At 40.9% G+C, this 24,279-nt stretch overlaps 1 protein-coding gene across 1 annotated transcript; it reads right to left on the bottom strand.

The window, feature by feature from the left end:
* Nucleotides 1-3,911: 3,911 nt before the first annotated feature.
* Nucleotides 3,912-23,281, bottom strand: LOC123516678. Its single transcript, XM_045276281.1, has 17 exons — nucleotides 23,234-23,281; nucleotides 20,672-21,577; nucleotides 20,390-20,520; nucleotides 19,994-20,141; nucleotides 19,234-19,419; nucleotides 12,327-12,480; nucleotides 12,021-12,081; nucleotides 11,254-11,637; nucleotides 10,853-11,095; nucleotides 10,563-10,725; nucleotides 10,310-10,440; nucleotides 9,927-10,121; nucleotides 9,598-9,795; nucleotides 9,171-9,357; nucleotides 7,886-8,013; nucleotides 5,657-6,614; nucleotides 3,912-4,464 (listed from the first exon to the last, which is right to left on the bottom strand). Exons 1-17 carry the CDS (start codon nucleotides 23,279-23,281, stop codon nucleotides 3,973-3,975), a joined length of 4,713 nt encoding a protein of 1,570 aa, XP_045132216.1. The 3' UTR covers nucleotides 3,912-3,972.
* Between the last annotated feature and the right edge of the window lie 998 nt (nucleotides 23,282-24,279).

Genomic DNA, 24,279 nt, shown 5'->3' with positions numbered 1-24,279 from the left:
AAGGTCGTGAAGAGTAGGCAGTTTGGTCATCGGTTTTATATATCCTACTTATTCATTGGTTTGATTTCATCTAGATATTTTTCTATCTTATTTATTTCATTTCATTTTCATTTATATATTTCATTTCATCTGCTTACTAATTTACGGTTAGTAAGTAGATTGTTGATTTCTAATTACCCATTTACTTATTTAATTACATATCTACATGTTGATTTATGTTTATGATACTATCTACCTATTTGTTTATTTACTTTGTTGCATTTTCAAATTCTTTAACCAAGTAGAAGACTTACTGGTATTTTCTGGCTATATTAAGCAAAGCCACAGTAATTTTCTTAACACTCACTTTTCCCATATCATTGCATGACCATCTCCAAGTAGGTGCAAGACGTGAATAATAGCTGTTACAAGATAACTCTCTTATAAGTAAAAGTCCTTCAGCAACATTTAGGAGAGGCCAACATCGCTGAGGAGCATTCAAAGGATGCTTAGCCGGCAGCAACGTCACCTGAAATGTGTTCAAAGGAGGCACAATGAAACTCCATTGAGTGCTGCAAAAGCACGTAGGTAGACCATGGAGTGCTGCAAGGATACTTACATTACCCTAAGGTGGCAACGAGACCATCGTGGTTGCCCATGGAAAGCCAGAAATTGACAGAAAAATATATATCATGGCACAGCAGGAGCGCTGCTAACAGTCCCACCAAAATCAACTTTTTTTCCATTTTCCGGCGACCTCAATGCCACCTACCCATTTTTGCAGCATAGCAAGGGTGCACAACGGTTGTCATCCATGGACGGAGCCCTTACCCATTCTACCTCTGTGTGTGTGTGTGTGTGTGTGTGTGTGTGTGTGTGTGTGTTTACCTAGTTGTATTTACTTAGTTATAGTTTTACAGGGCCTGGGCTTTACACTCGTGTGGCCCCGTCCCCGTATCTCTGTGTGTGTGTGTGTGTGTGTGTGTGTGTGTGTGTGTGTGTGTGTGTGTGTGTGTGTGTGTGTGTGTGTGTGTGTGTGCGATATACCAATCTTTATATTATTGTAGTTTGGCTTTATAGTGGAGACTCAATACTCGAACTTAATTCGTTCCAAATGGCTATTCAAGTATTAAAAAGTTGGACTATTGATACATATAAATCAGGTAATTCATTGTAATATTAGCAAAACCTCAAGTTTGTAAAAATTTCAATGTATTTATCTTTTTTTTTTTTTTTTTTTTTACAATTTTGATTTACACATACCATAAGTGAAGGCTGGTGATGGATAACTAAAAGAGAGAAGGATGGGGAGGAGGAGAGAGGTAGCGGAGGATGAGTCACTATCCACGAGAACGTCGCAACTTTTCTCCTGGCGTGATTCCTGTGAATCCACTAGTGGAAGGCTGTGGCTCACTAACACTTGCACTCTCACTAAATTCCTTATTTTCATCATTAATAAGTCTCTTTGGTGCCATCGTAAGTTTCTAAATGAAAACTACCGACTGAACACAGAAGAATATTGCTTTTTCCCAAGACATGGCAGGACTAGGAACGCGCACCAGCATCCGGTAATACCAGTATTACCAGTAATACGGTATCAGAACGGTATAATGGCAGCTGCGAGAAGGGAGATGACAAAGCTTTGTATACTACCAAATGTGCGGCCGTTTGATTACCAGATCTTTTCACCACTAATAAGCCTTTGGTATTAATGTAAATTTATAAATGAAAGACTACAGATAGAATGTAAGAGAATGTTATTCTGATGACCGCGGCAGCACAAGTCACAAATGGCGGAGGGAAAGGAGGACGCCAGGGAGCCTTTGTTTACAACCATGTGTGTGGACGTTCGACTATCAGATATTTTTTCTATATTTTTTCGAGTATTAAATTGAACTTTTGCGTTCGAGTATTTAGATGTTCGAATATTGAGTCTTCACTTTATATTCCTTTAAAGAATCAATAATGGTGCAAATAATTATCTACTTTTACATAAAAGTTTCAGTTTTGTTCACTGAGGCATCATTGTGAAGTATTAAAATTGCTGTTTGCATTGAGAAATTTATCATACATTTTAGCAAGCACTGACCCTAATATACCGTACCGTGTTAATTGTATAGTCAGCCAAAAAGTCTGATTGGCCAGCAGGGCTCTCACTTTTTAAGGTAATTACCTTAGTTTAAGGTAATTTAGATACTTTTAAGATAATGTCTAAGGTAATGCAATTTTTAAGGTATTTCTAAGGTAATTTGAGTATATTTAGGGTAGTGTTTAAGGTAATTGTTAAATGCAATTCTGATATACTGTAATAGCCAAAATGGGATGATATTTATGGTTCTGAACAACAACCCCAGTATATTCTGCACCACAAACTATTCTTTACAAAGACTTGGCGAGTCTGGTTCACGTACAGTACAAGTTCAATTCAGAAGTCGAGAATATCATGACTCCCATACCCGGTTGCGGACGCGTTCCGTACTCGTCACTGGCTCGTCATCTATAAATATTCTCCGTCGTGACGACGTCGGTACTCTGTTCACAACAACCGTAGCAAACTGCTGGACACAGTAGATGGCATCCCAATACTCGTCTACTCCTGAGGTAAGATATTCATTGGTTTTGTGTTATTGAACTTGCAGCTTAAAGGCTGATTTTTTACATATTAGTATAATATGTATTATGTACAGTAATTAGTAATTTTGAACATGCTAGTATAACACCATGATTTTTGGTAATAATTGGAAGACCAGCTAGTTTATCTTATAAGAATAATTTCTAGTAAATTCTAGTAAAATGTGTGATAAATGTGTAGCAGATATAGAGTGGAGACAGTTAAGCTTAGACTGCCAGTTTGAGGAGGAAAAAGATTCTGCTGAGTTCTGGAAAAAACAACTCTTTTCCCCAATCTTACAAAAGTAATTGCTCGTGCATTATCCTTGCCGCACTCCAATGCATCTGTAGAAAGGCTCTTCAGTCATTTGAGAAGAATTAAAACTGACATTAGAGGTAGTTTGAAAAGTACTAGTCTGGTAAGTTTACTGCATACCAAAAATGGACTTAAAAGGAAAGGCATTTCCAGTCATCAGTTGACTGCAGATAAACAACTCCTGTTAGATTTAGAAAGAGTTAAAAGTAATGCTACGGATGAGGAAGCCAAGAATCTCATATCGAAGCAGTTTGAGTAGTTGTTCTACTATAAATCATAGTAGGACTCTCTAGTGTGATAATGCTCTGGACATTGTAACTGTCTATTTGTAATTGATTTTTTTTTTTTTTGTAAGGATAAATATTCTTTATATTGAAGAAGGAAAGGGCATTAATTTTCGTAATGATTTTGTTTTTGCTAAAGTTGTGTATGTATCAGGTCTACTGTAATAAAAGTTCTCATAATTATGCAGTACGTATTATGTTTGATTGCTACCAAAACTAAATCTATTCAGTTGCATATGTCATTAAAGGTACCGTGAGTATAGAATGTGCACTTATATCAAGATAAATAAATACGTATATATATATATATATATATATATATATATATATATATATATATATATATATATATATATGAAAAAACTAAGGTAATTTATATATATATATATATATATATATATATATATATATATATATATATATATATATATATATATATATATATATATAAAAAAAACTAAGGTAATTTTCAGGGATATGGTCCAACAGATCTAAGGTAATTTGGTGAAATCTAGAGTAAAAATTGGCAACATCTAAGGTAATGCTTTCTTCTACTTGTGGGAACCCTGTTGGCCAATCGCGACACACATTTTCTGTGACTGAACAGTACAGACAGCCCCCCACACCACTGCCCTGCTCTGTTCAAAGCGAACCTTTCACTCAAAAAAAAATTAAGATAAGTATTGTAAAATGGCAAAATTTAGCAATGAAACAATAGAAAACAGAGTTTAATGATTACTTTTCATTTATTTTTTCTTCAATATTGTTGATTTTCACACAACTTCAAAAATTGGTAATTCCTGTATGCCAGTAGTGGTGCATCCGAGTTTCTAGCTCTAAAGAGTCCAGAGAAGGCCTCTCTTGCATTTCAGCAGAAATATCAGCTTCCACTACAGGCTGCTGAGATACTGGTGGCCGATTTTCCTGGTAATACTTAAGGTTTTGTAAGCTTCCAAAGCGGCGGAAGTTGCCGATACTGGGTGCTGTTACTTTCAGTTTTTGAAGAGTGTTAAATTTACTGGTTGTGGCATTCAGTTTATTCTGAATCATACGGAAAGTGCCTCTTCCCAAGCGAGACTTTCTTGTGGCATTGCGCTGGAAGTGACCTGGAGACTCCACCTCAGCAGCAGCAGCCAATACCAGATCAGGTGCTGAGACAGTTGGCTTGATGGATGGTGACTCAGGCTTCTTGAGTGTGTCTAGCTCCCTCATGTAGAGTAGCTTTGCATTGCGAGCTAAGAGATATTCCCAACTCCGAAACTGTTCCTCAGTAACCTGAAAAAAGAAAAAGGAACAAAAATTCATTTATAAGTTCATGTAAGTTGAGTATATACTGTATATATATATATATTTTTTTATTTATACCATGTGGGTTTTTCACGGGGATTTATGGGCTAAAGGGGATACTTTTTTGGTAATTGTAAGATTTCAGTTACTATTTTTCAATTCCCTGATACTCTTTCCTTGGAAGCTAAGAAATATATGTACTGTATATCAAAAGAAAATAGTGGAATCTACTCTACTTAATCAGTAAGGAAGATCCAAAGATTTTGTCAAGACATATTTTGCATAAGGAAAATAGAGAAACAAACAACAGATGTAGAAAATCTTATGCAGTGAGCTGAAAGAAGAAAACCATGCATCCAGCAGTATTAAAAGCAAAGCCAGATACATATAACAAATGATACAACACTATGAGCAGTTAAGGCCTTGGCAGGAGAAAAGCATTTCAAGGATAATCAACAAAACAAGAAGCCTTTTCTTAACTCCACTTTACATAACAATGATAAGTGAATGGATCTATCCCATTAGTGGCATCACACATCCGAGGCATTACCGTATGTTAAGGTGGACAAGGCTGCTCATCCCTCCATGGCATAATGATCAGGATAAAAAAAAGTTATCAAGATAGCTGAAAATGCATGACTCCGTTAAAAAACTTATTGAATTGCAGATAACATAATTATATAAGGGTTTTAGTGTTGACTTTAATTCTTAACAAGCAGCAGACTGAGGATATCTAGTATGAAGAAAGATAATAATTGCAAGGTGCTGAAAAGTAACAAACTACCTGGTTATCTAGTAAGTTGCTTGGATGAGTGCGTTGAAGCGCTGAGGTTCAGGGTTTTCTTTGCTCCATAACTTATAGTTTCATGAAGAGATTTATTGCAACAAGACAGACACATAAAAGATACACTACACAGTATAAAGATCAACAAAGTCTAACTGCTACAGTAGTTTCTTAAAAAGTGCAAATTTTTCATCAGATACAATGGTGCAGGAACAGTAAAATTATAGAAGGCCATGCTTACAATGTGGAACAGAGTAAAAAAATCATAGTGGTCATGCTTAAATTGTGCACCTTATAAGCCATCAAGAATTATACATGTGCTATTCATTGTTCCTCCTAAAATTCATAACCAGATCATATGTATGTGTTTATGGAGTGCAATTCATAATATCTTACTTGTTCTGGACTGTTGTCTGCAATGCCATCCTCAAAATTAGGTCTACTAGGATGGTCAGCATAGTTCTGTACTCCACTGACTCCACTAAGGCCACTATCACTGCCCTCTGAGTCACTCCCAGGATCCCCAAAGCCTGCTGGGGGAGCCAGCACGCTTGTCTGTGGCTCAGTCTGGCTCCCATTTAGCAGGTGTTGTGGCAGATGGCCATGAGATGGCACAACACCAGGGTCGGGCCGAGGGTAGTGGTAGTATGTCATTGTTTTCTTTTCCTTACTATTACCATAAGATATTATTTGAGATGCTACATCCACTTTCTTTCCATCTTTGCTTTTCCTGCTTGAATATGAATAAAAATTATCAGTACTTGGATGAAATATGTCTTTTGATGTTTCATCGTTGAATTCCCTAAATGTTGTCCGTATCTCTTTGTCATTGTCTGGCCAATACTCACTACAGTCACTTTGACTCTGACCACTGGGTGAAGACCTCTCAAGATCTCCAATATTCTGAATCATAAGATTTTCCTCTCCACAAGATTTTCCAACTTGGTTAACCCCTCCACATAAAAAACTGTCTCTGGACTCCTTTCTGGGGTTGAGTGTGTAGCATTGGTTCCTTGAATCTTGTAAAGGATTGACACTTCCAAATTTCACTCTTCTTGATGTGCCAGTCAAGTCTTTCATTTTATGCTGGGCTTTTTCAGGATGTTCTTTACACATACTTACTTCATTATGGTGTTTGTGCACCTTACTTAATATTGCACTGTCTTCATGAATGCCAAGTGCTGAGGTTTGTGACATGCCAGCAGGTGGCTTCAGCCGCACCACAATCACACTGATGGCCTGGCGGGACCCATAAGCCTGAGCAAGGTCCAGGAGGTGCTTGGCAGCTGATCCTGGTTCACTCACTTGACCACAGATGTCGGCAGCCTCTGCTGGTTCTATCACCTCCCACAGACTAAAATTAATTACAGATATTTATATTAGAAACATGTATTGCTATAAGAAACTAATATATGACTGTTTGGCTTGAATTTTCATACAATAAATTGTTAATGAAGTACTAGTGTATATATATATATATATATATATATATATATATATATATATATATATATATATATATATATATATATATATATATATATATATATATACTGTATATCATCATTATTATTGATTCTAAAACACTTAATGTGTGGTGCCTTTGTTCATGTAATGGTGGCCAATCAGAATATAATCTCTAACAGCTAGCTTCTCTGCCCAAGCTATATCTATGAGCTTCTCATATTGCATTCCATGTTTTTTTTTTTTTTTATTCTATCTGCCTCCAAAAAATTCTGTCAATTAGTCAAGTTCATATTATCTAAGCAATATCTCCCACCTTTTCAAAGCATATTCCAGAATTATTGTCTTCATCAGTCTGTCTACATAATCAGATGAATACAAAAAGCCGATTAGCAAAACATATGTAGATGTATCCTAGTAAAAAGGGAAACAATTTAAGATGCTGCCACTACTGCTGATAATACTGTTAGTGATGATTTGCAATGTGTGTGTGTGTGTGTGTGTGTGTGTGTGTGTGTGTGTGTGTGTGTGTGTGTGTGTGCATATTTACCTAATTGTAGTTTTACAGAGTCTGGGCATTACGCTCATGTGGCCCCATCTCCATATCTACATTTGTCCAACTTTTCTTTAAAGCTATGCACACTCCTTGCTGACACTACATCTTCACTCAGGCTATTTCATGCCACTATTAACAACAAAGACATGATAAAAGAACAAGGGTGTGTGTGTGTGTGTGTGTGTAATTCACCTTGGTCGCCTGCTGGTCACCCAGCCAGTTTTCCCCATTACGGAGTGAGCTCAGAGCTCATAGACCGATCATCGGGTAGGACTGAGACCACAACACACTGCACACACCGGTAAAGCGAGGCCACAACCCCTCGAGTTACATCCCGTACCTATTTACTGCTAGGTGAACACACCCCACACATTAAGAGGCTTGCCCATTTGCCTCACCGCTTCCTGGGACTTGAACCCGGCCCTCTTGTTTGTGAGTTGAGCGTGCTAACCACTACACTACGCGGTGTGTGTTTGTGTTTGTGTGTGTGTGTGTGTGTGTGTGTGTGTGTGTGTGTGTGTGTGTGTGTGTGTGTGTGTGTGTGTGTGTGTGTGTGTGTGTGTGAATATTGCATAAAATCTCAACTAACATAGAGATAACCTAACCTGGCGCTAGCAATGGCAATGGCAGAATGGTGAGGCCCAAGGTGCAGCTCAGTGGTGTGTGGGTCTGGCAACGTAGGAGGCTCAGACAGACTGCACCTCACCCCTTCACCACACTCTGAAGCACTTCCCTGTAATGACAATGTTTGGGTTATTTTTATTTATTTATTTTTTTATTAATGGTAATGCTGACAATTGTGTGTACAGGTAAGGAGGGTTCAGGAGTTTCCATACAGACTCAAAACTTAATAATAAAAAAACACTGAATTAAACAATAGCTAAAAATGTTGATAATAATGATAATAATAATAATAATAATAATAATAGTAATAATAATAATAATAATAATAATAATAATAATAATAATAATAATAATAACAACAATAATAAACAGGGAAATAGGAATTCTATAATTATAATCCCTAAATATAGTTAATACATAGATAAAGTGGCAAAGATTTTTCAGTCACTCACTGCATTTATTCCATTTTTGCACTACTATATGCATATCTCCATCAGCTCATTTCCCAGCATTCTCTCCATACCACCAAACAAACAATAATTTGACCATCTATTAGAAGAGTAGCAAATAACCCCCAAAAATATTGTGCTAATGGTAATGAGGACTTGAGGTCTGTTTGAGGAATTGAATTTTTTTCTTTTTTTTTTCTTTTTTTTTCAATAAAACTAAGAAGAAAATTTCCAAGTACATACTATCTTCCCTCTCTTCCTCCTTTTATCTTCTTTAATATTTTAATTGCTGTATCCCCTCTTTTTCTTTCTTCTATCTTCATTGAAATTTGTAGCTCTGAATCAACCTAAATGCTATAAAAACCATATGAAAAGAGATGCAGTGCAATGAAATAAATGATGTACTATAGAATGCCAATTTAACACAAGTTTTGCCGCATGAGGGTTACCTAACTTCAAATTGATTTCACACTATATAACTCAAAATATTGTTTTAATGGGAAGGTTCTTGTGGCAGGAAAACAATATACATTAGTTTTAATTCAATCAAAATTAAAATGATTCCTTTTAAATAGAATTTTAGTCTTTTCTTTATGTGTTATTTTAAACTGATAACTTTAAAATTATTCACTATAGATTGAGTATGAATTGTAGTATGAATTTTTGACAAATTTCTTACACAGCATGAGGCATAGCTAGCCAAAACTGCAAAGTGAGTAAGCCGTATGTGGAAGATGATTGCTAAATTTTGGAGCTAATCTTGTGGAGCATCAATTGTTAGAAAAGCAAATAAGCAATAGATCTCTGTGTAACCCACCAAAGATGTTCTCAAAGCAGAAGTAGTGAGAACAATAGGCTGGCCATGAACAGTAGCGACCACAGCAGACACTGGCCCATAGCAGCACAGACGGAGTACTGGCCACTGTCCTGGCAGGCTGGGGCTGGCCTCCAGGTGAGCAGCACACACAGCTGAGGGAAGCATAGCACCCTGCCCTCTCAACCGTCTGTAGGGCCAAGAGGAGTTTAAAGTACGATGCTCATTTAATTTTCAAGAGTACATACATGTTTTCTTTATGATGCATAATACATACTTGTCAAATTCTCCCTATAAAACTGAATTCTGAATATAGTAATTGAGTTGCTATTACAATCATAATAATCATCATTACCTAATATTACTGCCTTGTTTCTTGATTAATGTTGCTTTCAAGTACATTACACACTCAAAAAAATGTGAGAATTACCTGAGAGCAGTTAGAAGGGCATATTTCAGAACGTAGGTATTACTGTTTGAGCATGCTAGTTCTTCTTGCAGCAGAGGTGGAAGGGCTGCAAGGAGGGTGCCAACACCACCCATCTCCTCACCCCCATCAGCCACTGCCACCACACCCACACTGCCAGTACCCCCAATATCTGGCACTCGCAACTGGCCAACATTTAGGCTGAAAATGTTAATTAATATTAAGAACTACTGGAAATTACTTATCAGAACTATATTCAAGTATGTATATAATCTTTAATTCTGAACAGGTTATAATAAAAATCAAATTAGTAGCTACTGAATAAGGCTAACCTGGAATCCCTGCCAATGGCCTCTGCAAATCCTAGAGACCAAGGCAAGGTGGAGGAGGAATTCCTGTTCTCACTATTGCCTCGATGGCCCTCAGGCCTCTGCTGATTGTGCTGGGTGATGGACGGTGGCTTGGTGAGAGGAAGTGACCGGCCTGAACAGCTGGTTACATCCACAAGGCTTACAGGTCTTCGTGATCTATTCAAAGTTATAAGTGATAAAAGTTTAAAATGCATCAAAGTCCTTCCTCATTGTCATCATCATTATTTTTGAAAGGTAGATTCCATGTTCACAAGTCAGCTTAAATCAATAATTACACACATAGCAGCTTACTAGATTACAAAGCAATGTGAAAATTCTCTGTGAGTCTTTCTCATCATACTTACTTGCACTTGGTGAACTGGTGGTGGTCCAGAGACAAAGCAGTGTTGCCTGATATATCTAAAGCCACCAGCCCAGGGGACACCACTTCCTCCAACTCTATGTGCCCTAACTGGCATTGAGAAGCATCCACGACCTGGATATATTTGAAAGTCACCAATTATTGTTTATGAGTCTTGTACAGTATTTTGTATACCTAATTTCTGTGACTACCTCAGTTAGATAAGTTGCAGCTAAGTAGCAGGTATGGAGGCTCACCTTGAGTGCTGACAAATGAGCAAGACGAGGCAAACTCTGTAGGGGGTTAGAATGGACCTTCAAGACCCTCAGCCTGGAGAGACGAGACACACCCACAGGCACAGAGCACAGCTGGTTAGCAGAGAGAACCAACTCCTCCATCAGTTCCCAGGACCATACCAGTCTGTAAGAGGACACACATTTTTTAGCAAGCTTTTCTCTGATGGTTTTATTACTTTTTTCTTAGCAACTTTTTAAGTTTTATACATAGTTATAATATAATGTATTGCAGTGAAAAAAAAACAACTTACTTATCTGGTAGACTGGTGATTCTGTTGTAAGGAGCATGAAGGATGCGTAACGCTCTACAGTGCTGCAGAGGAGAGAGGTCCCTGAGTTTGTTTGCAGCAGCATACAACTCCTGAAGGGAAAGTGTGACCTTGGAAGTGCCAATGTGGTCCTGGTGAGTGTATATAGTCCCCTGCACTCCTTGACCCTCTGCCAGGCCAGGCAGGACACTTAGTTGATTTTTGCTCACATTCAACACTCTAAGTCTGTTACAGGGAAGAACAACAGCAAACTATAATTACTAAATTCTTCAAAAGTTACAAGTAATAAAGTTATTTCTGGCCTTTCAAGAGAAAATTCAAGTGTAATAATGAAAATTTTATGTATGTTTATTCTAAACTTAATAACAACACACAAGAATTACCTGTTCAGCCATGAGAAGAGATTAGAGGGAAGAGCAGGTATTTTGTTGCAGTGGAGGTACAACACCTCCAGGGAGCAACACTTTGGCTCTTCAACTGCACTGCCAGATGATCCATAGCCATTGTCCTCACGGCAGGACCTGTGTGTGCCCCAGGTTATCTTGTTCAGAGTGGAGGCACAGCAAGCATTTTGGCAAGGAATGAGATCGGGCTGTGGCACTGGGAAAGCAGTAAGGCAGTTATGGTGAGCAGACAAAGTGTGGAGGCGACGAAGGTGGCCCGAGGTGAGGAAGGCCGGGAGGGATGAGATCTGATTGTGACTCACATCCACCAGAGTTACCTCAGTGCTTGACACCAGCCATGGAGGGACAGCCTCTAGTTGGTTTCTTGATAGGAAGAAGAGCAAAAAAAAAAAAAAAGTAAGCATTAAGAGCTCAAACCAAATTCATTGTACTACTATGATCAAAGTATCTTCATGCAATGGTAGTTTTGTAGATATACGGGCTGGCATATTAGAAAATTGTGCAACACAGCAACTTAGTTTAGTAAAAAAGTCACAGCTTTAAACTTAAAATGTATGTACTAAAATGAGACAAAAAATGTGACAATAAATTAACATATAGGAAGAATATGAGTAACAAAATTCTCAATCACATTCAGAAGAATTTTCTAACACCTTAGTTGTTAATCCTGGTTGCAATTATAAAAAAACCCAATAAATGCATCACATTTGAATACAAACTGAGGAAACTATAGATATGCGACTCACCTTGAAAGATTAAGCCTTACAAGACCTCGTGGATGGTAACGGACCTCCAGCATTGTCAAGCCTTGGCAAGAGAACAATTAATTGTAACAAATATACATAAAGGAATATATTATGTATGAAAAATCTCTAATAAAAAAAAAATACATATAAATGAAAACGAAAGACTAATAAAACACAATAAATTTCTTATAAAAAGTCATAATGCATACAGCATAGCTACACACAAAGCCTGACACATAAACAAGAAGAAAGTAAGCATACGTAGAAATGAAAAATAAAAAAAATAAAAAGAGGAAAAAGACTAACGATTGTTGGTGGCAGAGAGGTGAATGAGGGCAGCGGCATGCAGGGTGAGGGAGGTGAGGGCATTGTTGCAGCAGGTGAGGGAGGCGAGGGCTGAGAGGCAGGACACATCCAGGCTGGTGATGCCATTGTCACTTACATCCAGCTCTGTTACATTCTGGAGGGAAACAAACACATATAAATGGCCAAGATGATATTAATTCTCAATACAGGTAGTACTTAATATAACTGTATTGGTAATTAATATGAAAAATTACACAACATTACACAAAATTTTAAAAAGTCAATGAACCCTCATATAGTATTTAACTACTAAGGAATCATTTTCGGACAAATTGTTGAAAGGCATGATTTTTAAGTCTTTGCTAGCACATCTATCAAAAATAAGGTAACTACTTAACTAACAAGTTAAGTCATAATGACACAAAATAATACTCTGGATTGAATCTTTTCATGTTTAAAAAGTGTAAAAGAAAAATACATACATGCAACATTACATCATAAGATACACATTTCAAGTGAAATGGTTAATCATTAAAATCTTAATGATACACAATGGTATGTCTGTAACTGTTCATGCAAAACAACAAGAAGACTTAAAGTTATGTAGTCTATAATGCAATTATGAAGCCCACTGAAGCTTATGGAAGCATCTTTAAGCAATGTCTCATTTGAATTATTGCAACTGAGCCTCTTCAAGTTTAGCATTAATGTGTACTATATTGCTGGTGTGGCTGACTCTCAATCATGCTCTTCATATAGGTGACCATATAGGGTGTGTGTCACCTCTCAGTGAAAGCGGAGGCGTCACAATGGTGTAGGAAACCTAGGCAGTTGCCTAGGGCCCTGAGCTGGTGGAGGCCCCGAGGGACGGCTGGTATTGCATATGGACTATGGATATAAGATCAAGGTGTTGCAATTCTTCCTTTCCACTTCAGTTCCTTGTTGATTTGTATGTTTTTGTTTTGTTTTGTTTTATCAGCTCAGTTGCATTTTAGCATATTTAAAATTTTGTACATTTTGGTTATGTTTGTTTTTTCTGTCATTCATATAGTGTGTGCAAAGTTTGCATTGAGTTTATGTTATTCATGTTATAATTTATTTTATATGTTAATTCTTTAATAAAATATTCATTTACTGATCTGTTGTTGTGAACTTCATTCATCATCATTCTGGGCCAGGGGCCCCCATGGTCCTTCTTGCCTAGGGCCCCCAGGGGGTATAGAAATGCCCCTGAATGAAAGATATTCTATCATTTAGCTATGTTGTATGTACATACTTCATCTCAAATGTAATCTGAACTTGAAAAGATGGCAACATCACCATCACAATATAAAAATTGCATAGGTAGTTCATTTAGCATTATCCATTATAAAATCTGCTTCTAATACACTCAACTGCATATTAGCTATGCCTAGCAGTAGTCCATGAGATATGTAGCTATGCATACCACCCAGTGAGTACCCATTAACATTGCTTTTGTTTGGATACCAGCAAACAACTAACTAAATTAAACTAATAATCATCCAGAAATTCCCTAGATTCTTTGTATTTATCATTTTATTTTTACTAATATTAGTTATTATTATTATTATTATTATTATTATTATTATTATTATTATTATTATTATTATCGTCATCATCATCATCATCATTATTTTATTCTATTATTATTATTATATTTATTTTCTTTTTCAAGTGAAGAAACTTCCCTGATAAACAACACCGACGGAAGACTTAATTTCTACAGCTGCGGCGCCAAAACTTCCCCGTGACATTAACGCAAAGGCCTTCCAGGTAATACCTGAACACTCTCGGGATGAAAATAAAAAAATGAATAAAAAAATAATAATATTAACTTAGACAAAATACTCTGTCATCGATCAACTGGTGGAAAAGAAAGATACATCCCTCGCATTAAATTGAGTTGTGTTCCTTGTTAGTTCATTTGTGTGTTCTACTTGATTAAATTGATATTTGTTGGGATTGAGTTTTCTGGAATCCGGTAGTACGCGGGGACTGTACAGCACATCATTCAGGAAAAGTTTGCGGAGAGAGAGAGAGAGAGAGAGAGAGAGAGAGAGAGAGAGAGATTATTACTCTGGACATCAGGCCACTTGAAGAAAGCAACAAAACGAAAGTAGAGGAATAGATAGATAGAAAAATGGATAAAAGACAAAGGGATATTGATTACAACATACCACTTACAAATACGACCCCGTATCTATACTGTATGCCGTTAACCGAGAAGGTTCCGATATAATACAGACCTGAAAGTGGGCCTTGTCAAGCACGACACTCCTAGGTTTGGGTGGGTCCTGCTGAACGGCTGTATTGGCATCACCATGTGGAGGAATCAGAGTGAGGCGGAGGAGGACCTGGCGCCCCTTATCTCTCACTCTCAAAACTCTCAATGCCTTCTCCATCATTTCCCTGCCATACTCGCCGTCTTTTCTGACCACTGCACCCACTACTGTTTCTTTCTTTTCCCTCATATTGCATCCACTCTTCCTCTTTCCTTTTTCTAGATTCTGCATCATCTTCTCTTCCCCCGTCTTTTCTGTCCACTGCACCGACCACTGTTTCAATCTTTTACCCTCATACTTCATCCATTTTTTTTTCCTCTCCCTATTTTCTACCTTCTGAATTGTCTTCAGTCCTCATTTTGTCACATTGCCCGTCTTTCTGACTAAAGCACCTACGAGAGACATTCTTGAGCTCAAACTCAAATAATATATTCAAAATCGCCACATAACTTGAAATAAGTACACTGATGGGATTTCACTTTCCTTTCTCACACTCGATTTGAACTATGCATCTGACAATGCACACACTAAATAGTAACACCAGAGAGAGAGAGAGAGAGAGAGAGAGAGAGAGAGAAGGAACATTCGCCAACCCGCCCGTCAAAGACATCAGCTCAACACTAACACACTATGTTTCCGCCACTCCCCGCTATTTTCTACCTCACAGGTCCAGAGAGAGAGAGAGAGAGAGAGAGAGAGAGGGGAATGGCAAGGAGGAAACAAATGCAGGAAGGTTATCTTATTGTGAGAAAGTCTATGACCCGGTTCGCAGTGTCCCCGGTCGGTAGTAGTGGTAGTAGTAGTAGTAGTAGTTATTGTAACGGCAGGAGCGTCAGGAAATCTGAAAGATTTTTTCCCCTTGCTTCTTTACATAACTCTCTCTCTCTCTCTCTCTCTCTCTCTCTCTCGATATGCAGCTCGGGCACACACACACACACACACACACACACACACACACACATTCTTGCAGCCTTAATTCACGTCTCAACACACACACACACACACACACACACACACACACACACACACACACACACACACATATCTGTCCATGGACACAATCCATTTCACTGATTTAGAGAGAGAGAGAGAGAGAGAGAGAGAGAGAGAGAGAGAGAGACAGGAGAAACTGAGCACTTCTCCGGAATTGACATTACTCTCTCTCTCTCTCTCTCTCTAAATCAGTGAAATGGATTGTGTCCATGGACAGATATATGTGTGTGTTTCACTGTTTGATCTGCTGCAGTCTCTGACGAGACAGCCAGACGTTACCCTACGGAACGAGCTCAGAGCTCATTATTAACGATCTTCGGATAGGCCTGAGATCAGGCACACACCACACACCGGGACAACAAGGTCACAACTCCTCGATTTACATCCCGTACCTACTCACTGCTAGGTGAACAGGGGCTACACATGAAAGGAGACACACCCAAATATCTCCATCCGGCCGGGGAATCGAACCCCGGTCCTCTGGCTTGTGAAGCCACCGCTCTAACCACTGAGCTACCGTGTGTGTGTGTGTGTGTGTGTGTGTGTGTGTGTGTGTGGGTGTTGCCTTTAGATTTGTCAGTTATTAAATAATGGTGATTTTTTTTTTATTATTATTATCATGGTGATATTTTGGTTACTTTAATATCTTCTTACATTTGATCGGAATCGCAAAAGTAAAAAGGATGAAATAAATGAATCCATCATAATAATATGTAGACAGGACAAAATCACAGAACATAAAAAAAAAAACTAAGTAGACAAAATAGATGCATAATGAATAAATAAATAATTTTTGCATGGAGTATTTATTTATCAGGAAATTTTATGCAAGAGATAAATGCTCACATGGGGAAATTGACTTTTGTGGGAGGATTGAATGAGTTAACGGTATCTAGGTTAGGTATAGCAGAAATTTCGATCAGCTGTCTGTTATTACCAGCCACACACACACACACACACCGTCGCCCAAGCATCTCCCTCCCGAGTGACTGACGCGAGTGGTTTGCTATTATTGTTAACGGTGATTAAATTGATATTTTCGAGAAATTCCACCGACCTGTGCTCTCTCTCTCTCTCTCTCTCTCTCTCTCTCTCTCTCTCTCTCTCTCTCTCTCTCTCTCTCTCTCTCCTTTTCTTCCTCCTCTTCCGTTACACGCTAAGCATTCTGTCACTACTCCAGGAAGAAAAAAAAAAAATGAGGAAACGAAAACTAATGCTGATAATGTCAAAGGTTTCAGAGAGTGAGAGAGAGAGAGAGAGAGAGAGAGAGAGAGAGAGAGAGAGAGAGAGAGAGAGAGAGAGAGAGAGAGAGAGACGGAAGGGCGGATCTCTCTTAGTGATGGCAAGACGCCTGTGTCATGTCAACCTTTCCGTCTCTTCCTCTCCTTTCCCTCCACCTCCCCTTCAATCCTACCGTTAGGTAAGTATACTCATCTCCCCGCCCTCTCTCTCTCTCTCTCTCTCTCTCTCTCTCTCTTCTTGATTACTCTTTCCATCTTTTAATTTTTCTTTCCTTCTCTTTTATATTTTTTTCGCATTCATGTTTCCTTTGTCCTTTTTCTCTTCTCTTTCCAATTTTACTATTATTATTATTATTATTATTATTATTATTATTATTATTATTATTATTATTATTATTGTTATTATTATTATATTACTATCGCTCGCTTTGTTTAACTTTTTTCATTGTTTCCTCTAATACCTTCATTTCTTCTTCTCCTCATTCAAATCTTCTCATTTCTTTCTATTCTCCTCATTATTCCGCGTTTCTCCTTTCATGTAGTTTTTTTTTTCTTCTCTCCTTTGGCAAATTTCCATCTTTCCCCTCCATCTCTTTTCGTTTGTCATGCTCATTTTTTTTCCTTTCTCCATTTCAACTCGTCTTTTTCCCTTCACTCCTTACCGCTTTCGTTTTTCCTTTTCTTTTTTTCATTTCTCCGTGTCTTTCTTCCTGGTACTCCTCCTATTTGCCTTTACACGTTTTCTCTTCGCTTCTCTTCTCTTCTTTTCTTTTTTTCTTTTCTTATTTTATCTCACACTCGTATTTTATTTTCCTCCTTTTTTCACCGTTTCTTTTTTCACCTTTCTCTTTTATACTATTATTTATTACTCCTATCACCTGCTACTTATTCTTTTTTCTTTTCACTTTTCTCTCTCTCTCTCTCTCTCTCTCTCTCTCTCTCTCTCTCACATGGGAATCAGTCATCTGCACGTGTGTGTGTGTGTGTGTGTGTGTGTGTGTGTGTGTGTGTGTGTGTGTGTGTGTGTGTGTGTGTGTGTGTGTGTGTGTGTGTGTGTGTGTGTTCCTTTGGCAAGATATTGTCAGACCACCATCATTGCTACCGTCACCACCACCACCACCACCAACACTCGGGCACGTGGAAATATCTCATGACCGTCTCTCTCTCTCTCTCTCTCTCTCTCTCTCTCTCTCTCTCTCTCTCTCTCTCTCTGACGCTTCGTGATAGGAAATGCCTCATTCTTTTTTTTTTTTTTTTGAGATGATAATATTCGCGTGCGTATATGTAAATTTTAAATTCTTCGCTCACCACCACAAAAAGTAGAAGTAGTAGTAGTAGTGACGGTAGGGAAGAGGAGGGGGAAGAAGAGGAAGGAGAAGAAAAGACGGAGGAAAACAAAAATAGACGTACATAATATATGGAAACAACATGAAGAACGTGGTATAAAAAAGGGACGAGAAGGAAGAGAATGAGAAGGAGGAGGAGGAGGAGGAGGAGGAGGAGGAGGAGGAGGAGGAAGAGGAGGAAGAGGAGGAGGAAGACTATGAGAAGGAATGAAAGAAGGAAGAGCATATAAGCAGAAGAAAAATAAGGGCACACAAGAAATAGGGTACGTACAGGAGGTTGAAGAGATGATGGCGAAAGAGAGGAAGGATGATGGGGAGGATGGATGGTTGGCTGGGTGGACGAGCGAGTCAGAACCTGCTCCAGGAGACGAATAATAGGTGGTGAAAGGTAACGCGTTGCCTCACCTCTCCTCTAATCACTTGGCACTTAAGGGTGGGAACTCTATGGGAAGCACCTGACACACACACATGCACACACACACACACACACACACACACACACACACACACACACACACACACACACACACACACACAAGGTAACGAGGGGAGCTGATAACACTGCTCGCTATATATACACGCATTCTACCATGTTACCTCTGCAGGTCACGTGAAGCAGGCAACCGCACACGCCTCACGAGGGATCCCCACTGCTGCTGCAGCATCCGGGGTCACCAGAGGCCACCTGTGCACTCCTCCCACCTCCTCTCCCTGCAGTATTCCTTCCCTCCTTCCTTCTGCCCACGTGAGAAAATGGAAAAGGCTCCCCACACGCAGTCTTAGGAATTCCCTGCATAGCCCCATATTCTAAATCACTCATGCGATGCCCCTGTAGTGCTTTCAAAAGACGCTAGTTGAAGTGACATGGGTTTCCAAGGGTGTATTCTATGATTCAAGTGACAGATCAACAAGATATGTGTCATTATCAGGACACTCGTGAGAACCAGAGTAATCACTTCTGTGTCCTTTGAAAATAGTCATGGTGTGATTGCAATGGGTTTCTGAATGCAGGCCATACACTGACCTGGATGCTAGCGAGGGTGACAGGTCCCGTGAGGCTGTTGAGGCGCAAGTTGAGGGCTAGGGGGCGGGAGTCGCGCGGGGCGTCTTGTGGGTCGTCCACCTCGGCAGCGGGGGAGGCGAGGGCGGCGGGGTTGGTCTGCGCCCTCCTCACACCCGCCTCGACCCCTACCCGGTTCTCAGACAAGTCCTGCGGCCAAAGTTTCCGGTCAACACTCGGGCGGGCTGGCTAACGCGGCACGCCTGTGTGTGTGTGTGTGTGTGTGTGTGTGTGTGTGTGTGTGTGTGTGTGTGTGTGTGTGTGTGTGTGTGTGTGTGTGTGTGTGTGTGTGTGTGTGTGTGTGTGTGTGTGTGTGTGTGTGTGTGTGTGTGTGTGTGTGTGTGTGTGTGTGTGTAATTCGATGGTTACAGATAGATAATAAGTTGGTTGAAGACAGATAGATAAATTAATAGATAAGTACAGATAAATAAACAGATAGTTAGATAGACAGATGTATATATATATATATATATATATATATATATATATATATATATATATATATATATATATATATATATAGATAGATAGATAGATAGATAGATAGATAGATAGATAGATAGATAATTAGATAGGCAGATAGACAGACAGATGGAATAACAGAGAGAGAGAGAGAGAGAGAGAGAGAGAGAGAGAGAGAGAGAGAGAGAGAGAGAGAGAGAGAAGCTAGTAATGTATTAATGTAGGCAAGGAGTGTGATGGCAGGGGCGTGGCGGCCACTCACCAGGGTGCGGAGGGCCTCCATGGCAGCCACTTCGGGCGCCGCCTCTATCCTGTTGTGGGCGGCTCGCAGGTGGGTCAACATTGGTAGGCGGCACACCCCCACGCCCAGCTCTACCAGATGGTTGAAGGACACGTTCAGCTCGACCAACCTGTAGGGACACAAGCCGTCACCGTGCCACTCACAAAGGTTACTCGTCCACAGTAGCGGGTATCAGCGGTTAGGACAGAGTGGGGGAGGGGCTGTGGGTGACTCACATCAGTAACAGACACCGCGAAGAGTGACCTCGGGCAGTGCTCTTGCATGGATGAGGAGGAGGAAAATGAGGAGGAGGAGGAAGGGTATTGGAGCTGTCAGCACAACACCTGGTGAGTTTCAAAGTGAGTGAGGCTGACGCACCTGGCGAGGGAGTGGAGTGCATGGGGGAGAACACACAGCAGGTTGTGAGCCAGGGAGAGGCGCACCAGGCGAGGCAGACCCAGGAGACAGGAGGGGAATTCCAGCAATTTGTTCCTGTCCAGCACCACCGTCTGTGTCACCGGCGGGGGAACAGTGGCGGGGTTACTGTCATTACATACCGATACCTGAACCTTCGTTAACAATTATCTGTTATTATTGACTATTACTGAAGATTACTACCACATCATGTATCAAAGATGATGAAGAGGTAAAGGCACATACCTGGAGCTGCTGGAAGTGCCTCAGTTGGTAGAGGGCGCCTAGACTCCTGGCAGGGACCGTCCACACCTCGCCTGCAGCCGTCACCTCCCCTCCTTCCTCGGACGCGTTGTCACTCTCGTCAACGCCGGATGAGCTGCTGTCCTCATAGCTGCCCCGATCCCCCTTCTCCTTGTGGCTGTCCGGCCCCTCACTCCTGCTTCTGGTGGAGGCAGTGGAGCGGCTGCTGCAGCTGTTGGATGCCTCGGCAAGGAAGGGTTGGTTTGTGACAGGGGCCGTCAGGGGCGAGACGCGAGGTATAGCAGACGCATCCTTCCTGGTGCCTGTGTTTCGTGGCAGGTGCGAGGACTCTAACAACTGAATGTAGGGTGGTCTAGGCTGTGCCTCCTTGACAGGGAGGCCTTCCGGGACTTGATCCACCACAAAAAGGCCCTCGCTCAAGACTCTCCGCTGACGTAGCTTTTCCTGAAGTTCGTCTGCGAAGCTGCTCAGCACCGCGGGTGTCTTGCGGGACACGCCCTCCAGATCACTTCTTTGAGATTCCTCTTCCACGGGATCTGAGGGGACGCCTGAGTCGCCGCTCAGTCCATCCTCCTCGCCGGCCCTTCCGTGTGCACTGCCAGCTGGGTTGTGGCAGTCATGATCGTTGGCAGAGGGTCTCGTTCTAGCCCAGGCCTCTGGCGTCTCCCGGCATTCAACAGGGACCAAGCGACGCCTGCGGTCCCTTCTTTTTCTGCCGTGACCTCTATGTCGCCTCCTGGCTGAGGCAGCGACGGAGGGCGTCGGGGCGAGGAGGTTGTGGGAAAGATTAATGCTGGTGAGGTGGAGGCTGGAAAAGAGGGCGGTGGGGAGCTGCTCTAAGTGCCGCCCTGACAGATCCACCTCAGCCGCGACGAGCCCCACACAGCCCTGCGGGAGAAAGAAACACTTGAGAGCCTCGCACTATCAAAGGAACACTGCTGCTAAACAAGGGGCGATAGACTATTACAGGCAGATTGCGTAGACCCGACAGAGATACTGCGGGTAAGTATAACGCAATGGCAAGGAATAGGCACACACACACACACACACACACACACACACACACACACACACACACACACACACACACACACACACACAAACACACACACACGCCCGGCAGCTCAGTGGTTAGAGCGCTGGCTTCAAGCCAGAGGACCGGAGTTCGATTCTCCGGCCGGGTGGAGATATTTGGGTGTGTCTCCTTTCACGTGTAGCCCCTGTTCACCTAGCAGTGAGTAGGTACGGGATGTAAATCGAGGAGTTGTGACCTTGTTGTCCCGGTGTGTGGTGTGTGCCTGGTCTCAGGCCTATCCGAAGATCGGAAATAATGAGCTCTGAGCTCGTTCCGTAGGGTAACGTCTGGCTGTCTCGTCAGAGACTGCAGCAGATCAAACAGTGAAACACACACACACACACACACACACACACACACACAAAAAAAAAAAAAAAATGCCGCTATATAAGGCTACCGTCATTCTATCAATTTTCTGGCCGCCTTCTTTACAATAACCAGCTGCCACAGCCACATTTTTACCCACCACGCAGCTATTCATTACGGGGAGAGAATGTGCTGGGAAGGAATGGACGGAATAGATCAGGCGAGAGTCTTGGAAGCCTCGATTACCGATATATACGATGTGAAAGTTTATGTTGCAAATGTTCCAGGTGAAACTTAGAAAAACCTATTGGAAGCTGCAAGAAGCCTTCAGGTCTACATATGGTAGTCCCTCTATAAAACATACCTCTCTCTATGTCCACCTGCCATGGATCTCCATTCAGTTCCGCACCCTCACTGCATTCTCAAAACTATTTCTGACTTACATATCTCTATGAATAAAATCTTAATAGCGTAATACTAAGGTTACAGGAAACGTGGTAGAAGAAAATGAATTCTACACCAATCCCAAGACAGCTTGAAATACAATACAACACTCTCCTCCCCGAAGCAAGCATAAGCGCCACGTATGCATGATGACAGACAAAAATCCTCAGGGTCAGTGATCAAGATAACACAAGAAATAGCGGGTTCAAGTTTGATAAAGTTAGATATAAAAGAGAGACAGGAAGAAATTAGTTTGAAAAGAATGGTAGACGAGTGGGAAGGACTTAGTAATGAACTCGCCATTACAGGAGAGGGAGCTTTAAAAAGGAGTTTTAAAAGATTAGACAAATAGGAAGGTATGTATCATATACATAAAAAAAAAAAAAAGATAACGAAGATAATGAAGCTTCTCTTTTCTTATACGCTAACGTCAAGATAGAACACATCATGATAACTGCAGCAGATAGGAAGACGATAATGACAAGAACGATGGCGGGGATGAAGACGAGGAAGACGTGTATAGGGGAAAAAATCAAGGAGAACGAGATGAGAAAAACAAGAAGAATGAGAAAAAGTAACTAACGTGCTGACGATAAGAACGACAAGAAGGACTAGAGAGGTGAACGTGAAGAAAGTGGAGAAGAGAAACAGGAGAAGAAAAATAGAAAGTGGGAAAAAGAGAGAGAAAGAGAGAGAGAAAAAATGATGAAAAAACTCACCGTGTTCTTGAGGATGCCCCGCTTTGATCCTCTCCGTGAGTGTTCCATGGCAGCACACACACACACACACACACACACACACACACACACACACACACACACACACACACACACTAAAACCCCGTCTCTCTCTCTCTCTCTCTCTCTCTCTCTCTCTCTCTCTCTCTCTCTCTCTCTGATTCCACCCACAGTATCCCAGTAGTGCTCACAACGGGTGCTCACTGTTCACTGCATTAACATAGTAGTAGTGGTGGTGGTGGTGGTGGTGGTGGTGGTGGTAGCAATGAAAACAAGCGGGCCATGAACACCTGCCTGGCACCACACCCTCCCTCGCCTCGCTCCCCTTCTGTACGTATCTCCAGTCATTGTCTCTGATCCACCCCACCCCATCCCACCCACCCCATCCCATCCCATCCCATCCCACCCCATCCCATCCCATCTCATCCCATCCCACCCCATCCCATCCCTTCCTTCCCTTCCCTTTACTACTTCACTTCAATTGTCTGCTCCTATTCTTTACTTACCCTGTTCGGATTCATTGTCTTATATTTTTTTTTTTTTTTTTCTTTCCTTTTTTTTTTTTAGTTCTCTGCGTCGTCAACTTTCTTTTCTACAATGTGTGCCACAAGTTACACGAGTAGAGAGGTGGTTTTTTTTTTTATTTCTGGTAAAAGACTGCAAAAGTGAAAAAAAAAAGTTAGAAATTCCCTTTTATTTCAATCACTGGTGTTATTTTCCTAAGGTATATATCGATTTTTCTTTTGATCTCTCTCTCTCTCTCTCTCTCTCTCTCTCTCTCTCTTACTTAATATGGCGTACAAAAATGTGCTTACTTATTACATAAACATAAGAACGCCCAGATTATCGTGAGTCACACACACACACACACACACACACACACACACACACACGTGCCAGTGACATGAGAGTGAACAGGAGGAGGAGGAGGAGGAGGAGGAGGAGGAGGAAGAGGAGGAGGAAGGAGAGAGAGGAGGGAGGAAGGAGGTGGTTTAGGAATGAGAGTGATGGTGGTGGTGGTGAGTGAG

This window comes from Portunus trituberculatus, chromosome 41 (assembly GCF_017591435.1).
Source record: "Portunus trituberculatus isolate SZX2019 chromosome 41, ASM1759143v1, whole genome shotgun sequence".
Lineage (NCBI taxonomy): Eukaryota > Metazoa > Arthropoda > Malacostraca > Decapoda > Portunidae > Portunus > Portunus trituberculatus.
Note: the sequence above shows the minus strand (reverse complement) of the source record. Positions and strands in the feature narration are given on the sequence as shown.

Coding starts and splice junctions, on each gene's coding strand:
- LOC123516678 (XM_045276281.1), bottom strand. CDS start 23,281: ATGGAACACTCACGGAGAGGATCAAAGCGGGGCATCCTCAAGAACACG. Junction 20,521..20,671: donor GGCACTTCCAGCAGCTCCAG/GTATGTGCCTTT, acceptor CCGGTGACACAG/ACGGTGGTGCTGGACAGGAA. Junction 9,358..9,597: donor GCCCTTCTAACTGCTCTCAG/GTAATTCTCACA, acceptor TTGGCCCTACAG/ACGGTTGAGAGGGCAGGGTG.